The sequence below is a fragment of the Falco rusticolus genome, chromosome 2 (assembly GCF_015220075.1).
Source record: "Falco rusticolus isolate bFalRus1 chromosome 2, bFalRus1.pri, whole genome shotgun sequence".
NCBI lineage: Eukaryota > Metazoa > Chordata > Aves > Falconiformes > Falconidae > Falco > Falco rusticolus.
In genome coordinates, this window is record NC_051188.1 from 79221571 (window position 1) to 79232329 (window position 10759).

Here is a 10759-nt window from a genome sequence, read left to right on the forward strand (position 1 = left end):
GCGAGTACAAAGAGACAGGACAGAAAGAATTTTCAATATGTCTAACAAGTTCAGTGAATATCAAATGGTGCGAGGATCGAAAGCAATACTTACTTTTAAGAAGGGGGAAAATAAATAAATACCAAAAATAGACTTGCTAGTTTGGTCTCACTAACACACAAGCCTTTACAAACCATTTGAGAGACAGCATAGTGAAGATATGGAGACCAACAGAAGACAATAACACATAGGAGAGGTTTGCCAGTTTGTGCTACAGCAGCTTGGAGAGAAAAACACAGGCACATCATGCCATTGGGGTGCTAAGGCATCCCTGACCACTGTACCAAGCTGGCAGATGTGGCACAAGCCTACAGGAGGCCCACCCACAACTGCAGTAGCAGCAGGAAGACAGGCAGGCTACCTGGCAGGGCCAAAACCAGTATTATTTCCACTGAAGCAAACAAATCCCCGGTCTGATGTCTTCCTTCAACAAGACACTCAGTTCTTAAGTAGGTTAGATCCATTATCTTGTCTTGTCTATTTTAGTAGGGCCACCCCACTGATAATTAAGCTTATACTTCACCATTCCCATGTTAAGGTGAATGGAGATGTGCTTGAAAGTAAAAGGACAGTACAGTGAACAAGGGAGGTGAAAGCTGGAGGCAACTTACAAAGGAGCCTGTCAGGCACACAACCTATTGTGTAGTTAACATCCAAAACCCCTCAGGAGAAATCTGAAAGTAAGAGTGATGCTGAGGAAAGCAAGCTGGGAAGCAGTAATATAAAGGAAGATTAGGGCATCACAGAAAAGCTGAAAGACCTTGAAGACTAGAAGATAAATGCAATTCAAAGTACAGAACATGTGTGTATGAGAATTAACAAATCCTGCTTAGGCAGAGAGCAGCTTATCACCGGGAGAACACCAAGGGAAGAGCGAACTGGATACATTGTCAGTCACAGCACCAAGCAGCCATGGGAGAGGCAGATCAGAAGCCTAAAACACATCAAGTACTTTCAGGGACACAAAGAAGCAGTAATCTCCTTGCATGGTGAGACCTCACCTGCAAAGCCGGGTGTCACTTCAGCCACCAAGTTCAAGAAAATGGATTTAACTGGAGCTGCTGCAAAGAATGGGTGCACAGAGTTGACTTACAAGGTACGACAACATTGTGAAAGGAGACTTAAGGAACAACTTACTTAGCCAAGCTAAACAAAGGCTGGAAGGAAATATAATTCCTTCCCAATATATTTACTGACAGCAAGCAGCATGGAAGAAAAGTAAATACATTAAGAATAAAGGATTATATGAATATAGAAACAAAACAAAAAAAACCACCAAGAAAAAAAAAAACTGCATGGGCCATGATTCCACCTAGTCTTGTAAAAAAAAACCCCTGACATTAAAGCAGCAAAGCTCTGGGACTGCTTTTCAAGCACAACAGGGAGCTAGAAGACAATAGGAACTGCACATGGTTGTCAGGGCAGCTCCCCCGACCAAAAATAATCAGAAATAACATATGTACATAACCAGGAATGATCCCAGTTAGTACTGGAGCGGTTACAATGAGAATCCAGTCTTTCCCGAAGCAGAAAGCAGCCTTTGCTGCAAAACGTCTCTACCTGCTTCAAAGCAACTGGAACTGGAAGCCGCGACGCCCCAGTGTGGCACAAACACAGGCTGCCAGCTCACAGCAGGGTGGCTGCAGACAAAGTGATGCCAAGCTGAAGCTACGACAGCTGTGTGGGTGAATAAGGCCTCTTCAGGCATGCTGCACAGCTCAGCAGAAAACAGGACTTCTCACAAGCCTGCAAAACAGTCCCCCTTTCTCTCCACCATTCCCCTCAGCCAGATTCACAGAATCATAGAATCATTTACGTTGGAAAAGGCCTTTAAGATCATCAAGTTCAACTGTAAACCTAACACTGCCAAGTCCACCAAACCCATTCCTGGAGCAACTCAGGGCAGAACGCATCTCTAGAGACACCTACACGCTTGTCTGAAGTCTCACAGAAAAATTAATGAAGCTTTCATATTTACTGTTGCATGTTGTGATCCACGACAGTCATTCCTTGTATAGAAACATATTATCACATATTAAAGTAATGGTACTCTAAGGGCATTTAACCCTTTTCTACTTAAGCATGAAGCAGGAAAAGAAGGGAGACTTCTGTTGTAGCCTGCTCCGTTCAAAACCCTCTGTGCCAAGTCCCCAACAAGAGAATCATCTTTTGTTGCCTTTTTTGTTGTGAAGTTCAAAGCCTCTGGAAACAGACTGCAGTAATGGAAAGGCCGGCAGAATTAGCTAAGAATATTCCTAATGTTTACTTTATTAAAACAAAACCACCAACACCACACAATGAAAACAGGCCACTTCATTCTATATGTTTAGGCTCTGGCCCAAAATTGGAGTGAAGGCGATGTATAAATAGAGGCTTTGTCAAGAAGCAGTGTGGTGTAACCTTCAGCCACAGAGAGCTCTGTCCCTAGCACAACGGCGCTGGCAAAGCTGACAATCAGTGGCTTCCCCAACCATGTCTGCAGCACTGCACTGTGAAGTGTACAACAGTTTTACAACTTCCAGCTTTCTTAAGGCAAGGACAGTATGTATATACCTAAGGATTACAAGTGTTACCCTGTGTCCTGGTCATAAACAGGGCTGTCAGAAGTAACATCGTAATTACAGTCTGGCTGGCAATGCCATATTGTTTCATAGCAAGACTTCCCAGGCAGGAGGCTTGCTCCCAGCACCAGGCAGGCTCGTCACCTGGCAGTGCTCCATGGCCCAGCATTCAAGAGGACAGAGGACCACCCACCACAAAAGACATACCACAGGGCTCTATAAGCATACAGCTGCGTTGAAGTATTACATATCCCATGTTTACTGCTATTTTGATTTCTCACCCTCAATCCTCCACTTCCTTTGATGACCACAACCTCTCTGATGCAAGGTCAAATACATATTTGAAACAACATGCAATAAATCAAGCCCTGGCTGCTGAACCAAGGTACCTATATGCTCTTGCCATACAGATTACAAGTAAAGCAGCATGTTGAACCGGTTGCAGGAAAAGAGGCTTGTGCCAGCTGATGCCTCAGGCATGGGCAGAGCTCTGTGGGATGCTACAACACTGATAAACATGCAGCATATGGTCGCAAACTACATTCAGAGCCAGTTGCACCAGCAGTGAGTTACAAACATGCATCAGAAGTTTGGGTTTGGACAAGCTGCAGAGATATTTCAATTTCATGTGCAAAGATTAAGAGTTTGAAGAGTAAGGGCAGGGGGAAGAAAACACCACAAAACCACCACCTTTGGACCCTTGGTATTACTTGAGGAATATGTAAAAGAGACAATTACTATATGAGAGGACTCCTGAGGTGTTTAGAGAAAGGTATACACTTAAGGAAGGAGGGAAAGTAGCTACCAGAGTGCCACTCTAAGGTTATTGTATACTGCAATCCAAACAAATACTTAGGTTGTATCTTAACTGAAGGAGTGAGAATAATTCAGAGAAATTTTTCCAGCAGCTGTGCAAAAGATTATGGAAATGGGTTTTGGGACAGTTCAGAACAACCCAGTTTACATAAGCAAACATGTTTTAATCAGATACAGTTTTATATGTGCTTATATTGGTTTAAGCTGCTGCAAAACCGCATTAGATTGTTGGCTACAGTATAACAGCTCAATTAACATACTGAAATGGCTCAAGCCAAAGCCAGCCAAGGACCAGAGACTGTACAAGGGAGGGTGCTGGATTGCAAAGCCACAGGTAAAGGAGCGCAAGAAAACAGCCCTACAGCAGGGAGCAGTTCCTCAGGCTGAGGCTGCCGTGGAGCCAGCACTTGATACCTTCTGCTGCCACAGCAGGTTAAGGTGCCCATGGGGTGCAGCGGGCACTAAAATACCTTGCTGCTACAGCAGCTGTTGGAATCTACAGTTAAACAACACAGAAGTTAGCTGAGGACTGCAGCAGAGACATTCCCAGCGGTACAACAGAACTTTAGGAAAATCCAGGACTGCAGTGTTGTGCCTTGGTTCTAGCATGCCAGCAAGACGAAAGCAGGTTTTAGCCTTGAGATGCTGCTCTCATCGCGGTCTAGCCACAGGCAGCACTCAGCACAGAGCTGGCCCTGAATTTCGACACTGACCAGGGGCAGCCAGCAGATCAAAACCTCCTGGTCATCTCCCATGCAAACACATTTGCAGCCGTTCCAGCAACATTTTAGACACGCACTGCAAGATACATGGGTTTTGTCCTGTTAATTGCTGACTTTTATTTGTAGCAGATCTCCCTTGGTTGCTGGCTTCACACATTATGCAGCACACCACTTTTTAGGCCTAGCAGTACCCTCTCCTTATAATTTCCCACCGTGGTGTCTTCTAGTGGCACAGAGTAACACTAGCGGCAACTCTACGGCCCTACCAACTCCAGTCTCTCTAGCCGCACTGCTGGGGTGCAGGGTGGAGAGGAAGAGAGAGAGAACAAGTGCACAAACAACTTTACTTGTTGGCAATACCCAGCTGCCACCAATCAGGGTGTGCCTGTAAGTTGTGTATCAGGCAGATAAGCATGCATAGGTGTCAAAGGAATCATAGTAGAGCTGCTTAACACCTAAATTCGACAAGCAAACCAAAATAACAAAGCAAAACTGTAAGAAAAGCATTAGGCTAATTCGATACAGGTGCCTAAAGCTGAGCCTCAGTTCAGGTGTGACTAGTAGTTATAGACACTAGAATGAATATGCAGAAGCTGTCATGGCTAATAAGCATACAAACTTTTTTTTCCCCTTTTAATGCATTTTTCCTCTGTTCCAAGAGCCACATTCTGCCTTATCTTAATTTTCCATGTACTAAACCACTTCCGAGTATGTAGGGTGGGAGAGGAAGAAAGAGACCATTCACTCCCCACTGAACACTGGATTCAGTAGAGTCAAGACTTCACTCTCAGGACTTTGCCCCTGTTCCATCGATCCTTACCCAACTCAAAGCAAACTTGTAATCAGCCCCGCAAACAGCAAAAGGCAAAGATGTTTTCCTGTCCCAGAGGAGAATTATCACTTTCCTTCTTCATGGAGTCTCCACCCCACACTTCAGCAACAGGATGAGGAACCATTGTACCAATCATGGGGGTGGGGGGAGAAGGCTGCTCTATGAGTACACTGAAGGCGTACCTATAAACCTGGCATCACACTCGTTATTGTTCATGTGGTAGAAGCTTTGGAGCCCATTCTGCTCATGATTTGCAAAAGCAGTGAATCAATGCAAAGAGTCTGCACAGGTTCATTAGAGAGGCAGCCGCTTACCAGTGTTGACAAACTTTGATCAAGGGTACAGAAGTACTGGCAAATAAAACTCCCACTGATGCTAATAAGAGAAGTTAACATTTCCTGCCCAAAAAGTAAAACAAAACCATGCAACTGAAACAAAACAAAACTTTACCTTCTCTTGAGCTGACTTTACAATACTAACAACTTGTTTAACTTCTAGCTCAAGTGGTTCTGGTGGGTCATCTTCCTCAAATGTAAGCAACAGTGAATCCTAAGAAAGAAGAAAAAAAGAAGCATCATTAGGTGACGAACACACTGCTTGAAAACAAGTGATAAAACAGCGCTGCCAGTGAAGTTCCTGGAAGAACCGGAGACAGAATTGCAAATGTATGTTAACATTTGTATGTATTAATTGCATGACACCTCACTACATAATACAGGGTAGAGCCTGAAAACCTATACTTAAGACATAACTATGCGCCTAATCATGTCATCTTTCTCTGTAGCAGACTATCAAGGTACCCAGCACAGTGCAGAGTGAAGCCCGTGAGCAGCGACAGAGTTCAGTGAAACTGCTCTTCTTGAGTAAGGATTAATCAGTGCTGTAGTTTTAAAAGGTGGTTTTGGTCTGACCTAGGCTATGCTGAAACTGAGAAACCCCAAATATCATCTTGCAGAAGAGAGGAAAGAAGCCACCCCCTCCCCAGTCCTTCGTTGTGTATGACAGCAGGCAGTGATGACAGCTACTCAGTCTTCACATAGACAGCAAGGAAAAGATGGCGTATACCTGTTTTGGCAGTGAGGTAACACTTTCAGAGGCATCAGCACTTGCATTCTTCACCTGCTACCCACACCAAGTGGTCATTGCCACTTCCCTCGTCACCCGAGGTTGTTTTGCTCGCAGGAATTTCTTTAGCTGTGGGCTGCTGACATAGTTTTGGAAGCCTGACAGCGGGAGCAACGCCACGCTGCAGTGCCAGGCAGTGAACGCATGGCAAGAGATGGCTCCAGCTGTTCGCCTGGGGAGGGAGGGTGCACATGCCCCAGTCAAAGTGGCTTTGGTCTCTGGTCTGGGACAGGAAGCTGCCGCTGTTTTCTAGTTACTTTCAGTTCCTAGCACCTGTATCCAAGTTGTCTGGGCTCTCCTCTTCCACAAGCACAAGACAAACTTCTGATTCTCAGCACAACCCATGCTGCTTTTCTCAGCTGCACTATGCAACTTGAAAGGGCAGAAAAGGCATTTTCTTTCCACAGCTCTAACTTGTTGTAAGGTCTGGAAAGCATTAACCTGCTTTCCTTATCTTTCACACACACGCGTTGCCCCACTCTTCCTTCTCGCCCAGGCTGCCCCCTGACAAGTAAGAAGAAAGCACTCTGGGGCCGCCAAAGGAACCTCCTAGACCCAGGGAGGGGGCTGTCCGCAAATGCAGAGGCCTGGGTACGTGCTGTTTCCTAGATAGTTTAGCCTCAGCGTTTTCCACGGACACAACAACGGTTCAGTCCTCAGGACCAGGGAATCAGGTTGCCATGGTCTCACCTAACCTCCTTGCCTCTTAGGTCCGGGCATACCATTGCAAACCGATGAGCAGGATGCCAGGCTGTGCCCTTCACAAGAAGGGCGGGACGGGATGGGAAGGGAGGGGGTGCCACATTCTGTGCACCTTACCTGACTTGGGTTTAAAGCAAGCCGACCAAACCTGAGATGCCCACCATCCCACCGCTGTCTGGAGAACACCAGCCCTCGGCGTCACACCGAGCCTGGCCCAAGAGAACATGAAGGAGCCCAGCTCTGGCAGCCACTTGCTGAGGGACCGACCGAAGGCCGGGAAGTTTCTGTCGTTTCCATCTGCCCGCACCTGAGCGATGTCACCGGCTGCCTGGGCCAGGGTCACAGCTGCCCCCCCTGCCTTCCCTGCTCCCACTCGTGCACCCGCTCCCTGCCCCCAGCCAGGCCCTTCCTGCAAATTCCTGCCAAGCCACCACCAAATGTATACATACGGATATACACATTCACACGGAAACACATCTGTGCACACACGCGCACGTATATATGCGCACATACACACACACACACCGCCCTATGCACAGGAGAGGCTGTAACACAGAGGCAGGCGCTGTCCTGGCAGCGCCCCGACAGATCTGTGGAGCCAGTCCCAGTGCCCCCCCGCCGCCCCCCGCCCCGGGCGGGGAGAGCCCCCGCCGGCACAGGGGCACACGCCACCCTCGCCCGCCGCGGCCCGGCCCGGCCCGGTCGGACGCCCCACGGCCGGGAGGGCCCCGGCTCCAGCCCCGGCCCGGCGGGCGCGGAGGAGCGGCCGGCGGCGGCGCCCGGAGCGCCCCGGCCGGGCCCTGCGGCGGGGCTGCCCCGCTCCCCACCCGCCCGCCCCCCGCAGCTCCGTCCCCGGCACTCACCGCCCGCGTCGCCGCCTCGGCGCTGAGCGCCGCCACCCAGGCTCGCCGCCACTGCCGCCGCCAGCTGCCCAGCGACAGCGCCCAGGCCAGCACCGAGCCGCCCTCCTCCAGCAGCTCGTCCCGCCGCGGCGCCGGCGGCAGCGGTGGCGGCGGCCGGCCCCGCCGCAGGGCCAGCAGCGCATACTGCACCAGGTAGACGGCCAGAGTGGCCAGCGCCGCCACGAAGAGGGCGACCAGCGCGCACCAGCGCAGCTCGGCCAGCCCGCCCGCCAGCCACGCCATGGCTGACCATAATGGGAGCCGCGCTACCGGCCCCCAGCAAGGCGCGCACGGCGGCGGGGCCGGGCAGCGGCGACCGCAGCCCGCACAGGGCCCGAGCCGGGAGCGGCGGCACGGACCGGCCCCCTGCCCGGGGACGCGCCGCGCCGCACCGCCCGCCCACGGCGCAGTCACCGCCCGGCCCGCCCCCGCCGGCGGGGCGCCCAGGGGAGGCCCGGCCCCGACCCGGCCGCGGCCCCGGCCCCCGCCCCTGCCCGGCGCTACCGGCGTAGGCGGCGGCGCGGCGGCCCGGGATCGCGGCGCGGGGCGCTCAGGCGGCGGCTTCCCCGGCGTTCCGCAGCATTGCGGGGTGGGGGGGGCGCCCCGGGCCGCGGCAGCGGGGACGGCGGGGCTCGGGGTGCCTGCCCGGGGCGCGGGCTGCGGCCGGGACAGCTGCCGCCGGGCGGCTCCGTGTGCGCCCGCGTCCGGCGCTTCCCGCAGGGACCGCTGGCAGCCCCGGGCGGTGCTGCGAGCCCCGCGGGGCGAGGGGAGCGCCTCCGGGGACGGGCAGGACGGGGCGTTGCAGTGGAGGCAGTGGGGCGGGAGAGGCAGTGGGGCAGGAAAGGCGTTTGCAGTGCCAGGGAAGGCGCAGGTGTCAAACTCATCGTTTTTCTTGTTTTTCTTCCGACAAAGGGTTTCCCCTGACATCAGTAGGTTTTACTGATGTCGTTTGCACACTAAGCAACAACAGCAAATGAAAAGTCATGTGAAGAGCCCTTCACATCTTTGCACTCAATACAAGTGTTAATGCCTGCCTGTGGGCAGTGGGAGTCAGTTACAAAACAGGCCTTAACCCCCCACCCCCCCAAAAAATATAAAAAAATCAGATAATCTTCCCGTTCAATAGGCTGAGGCATACTCACCTAGTTTATGTCGGAATTGCAAAGCCCAGCGGATAAAGCGGCCACGCTGCCCCTCACAGCAAGCGAGCGTTTTGTGAAGGCACCCCTTTGCCTGACAGGGCGCCCACACTTGTGGGTCTGCGCTCGCGCCCCTGCGCACCCCTCCACAGCACCGCGGGACAGCAGGAGGTTACAAGGCGATTTATTTCTCTCTCTGCTTCCCATCAAAGGGCGAACGCAAGCTTCCCTTTTCTTCCTGGTGCCTCCTCACCTCCTCTGCCCAGGATGTCAAACTCACTGCAAGGAGAAGAAAACCAGTTCTGTGCTTCATTGCGATCTGGGGCCTGGAGCCTAAATACGGAGCTGATGCTGCACACCATGCTGAGTGGCTGGTGTTATCAGTAGGAGGTTTGCGATAAAGGGGAGGACATTATCTTTTGATAGTAAATAAAAGTCTCATCAGTCTTGAATTCTGTCACATTCGTTTTTAGTAAGTTCCTGTTTGGTTTTCAGAGTGCTACTTTATCAGCTCATCACTGTTCATGTCCTTGTTTTTCTTCTGCTTTTGTCTGCTGTTTCTTTCATGGTGACTTTACCCATGGCAGCTTCCAGCCAATGAACCTCACTTGTATTTTTTGCGCAATCCACTAAGTCATTAGGGTTGGCAGTGAAGCTCTTGCTCCATTTGGGTTTAGGCTACTGCCACTGAAAGGCTGTTACATCAACATTTAACACAGTATTTTAGAACATGGGGGCTAGGCCTCTGGGAGGAGGAACAGGTTGCTGCCTGAGAAGCAGTTTGATCATTTTGTGTTGTAAATACATCGTCCACATTTGCGCCTATATGCTACAAACTTAACAGGGCCAGAACATACTTTTAGCTGCTGTAGTTAGTTTACTGTACAGACATAAGAAGAATGGGCTACTCAGAGGTCAAAGTATTTGCCTGGGACACAGGGAAATCCCACACTCCATTCACTGACCAGCTGCCTGCTGCCTGCCTGACTCCAGGTGGGTGGTTTAGAGTACACCTACATGACACCAAGGAGCAAGCTGCTGCGATCTCCAGAGATCCACAGCCACAGCCATATTGCTATGTTAGCACAGCTCTGTCCATAGGTTAATTGACCCTGCTGAGAGACCAGATTGATTAACCAGACTCATTTTAAGATCCAAACCGGTATCTTTGCTGTACCATCTTGTCTGCAGATAGCTCAGGGATTTCTTATACAGCACTGCACTGTGGCAGACAAAACTGCCCTTAGTTTGTCCCATATTTCAGTTCCCCACGTACGCCATGTAGATAGTTTTCTTTAACTGGCAGGAATTTTGTGAGGCTAATTAGTGAACGTGAAATGACAAAAAAAAAGAGTAAAAATTTATACTGAGATATTAAGAACTGTTTTCTTTTACAGAACTTTATCAGCTATCTTGTTACTATAAATATTTTACATTTTTACTTTTAAAGTATAGCAAAAATATGTGGCAGTGAATAATTAACTATTTTCCTTTTTTTGTGCACCTGTGAACTTGGAATAGGCCTTTGAACATTCAGGATCTTACCTATCCAAGCATAGCTCTGGGGATGAGATTAGTAAAGTAATTTTTCATAATTCTGTGTACTTTTGAAACTGGGAACAGTGATTCTGACTTGCTCCTAGGCTCTGGTATGTGCTGTATTTCTACTAAGCTACTTCTGTATTTCCCAAACCCCAAATTTTCTTTTAATTAGCAAGTATATATCTCTGTCAGTGATGGTTGCAAAGCAAGTTTAAAAAATGTAAAGTGATTGGTACAGAGTTGATTTTACAAAGGGTATGGAACAAGGGAGTTATAAATGCATCATTCATTGTGGTTACCTCACATGTCCTGTTTTGGTCCTCTCAGGCATGAATTTTGTTAACCATTTCACTCTGTGCTGGAAAGGCAAGAGGAAAAT

The 10759-nt window shown here is 49.9% G+C and overlaps 1 protein-coding gene and 1 long non-coding RNA gene across 3 annotated transcripts in view; one reads left to right on the forward strand and one right to left on the reverse strand.

The window, feature by feature from the left end:
- The window catches only part of C2CD2 (C2 calcium dependent domain containing 2), a 40075-nt gene extending 32001 nt beyond the window's left edge, over window positions 1-8074 (reverse strand). Inside the window, exons 1-2 of one of the 2 annotated variants that reach the window (XM_037376590.1) lie at window positions 7661-8072; window positions 5421-5519 (exon numbers count right to left, since the gene is read on the reverse strand). In XM_037376590.1, coding sequence (XP_037232487.1) covers window positions 5421-5519; window positions 7661-7942 — 381 coding nt within the window. In that variant the 5' untranslated portion in view covers window positions 7943-8072. Of the gene's footprint in view, window positions 1-5420; window positions 5520-7660 lie in introns of both variants that reach the window. The other variant, XM_037376591.1, reaches the window with a different exon arrangement.
- On the forward strand, window positions 7791-9287 carry LOC119142975. The gene is made up of 2 exons (XR_005102533.1): window positions 7791-7852; window positions 9051-9287. It is a non-coding gene; the product is annotated as an uncharacterized LOC119142975 (long non-coding RNA).
- Window positions 9288-10759: the final 1472 nt, after the last annotated feature.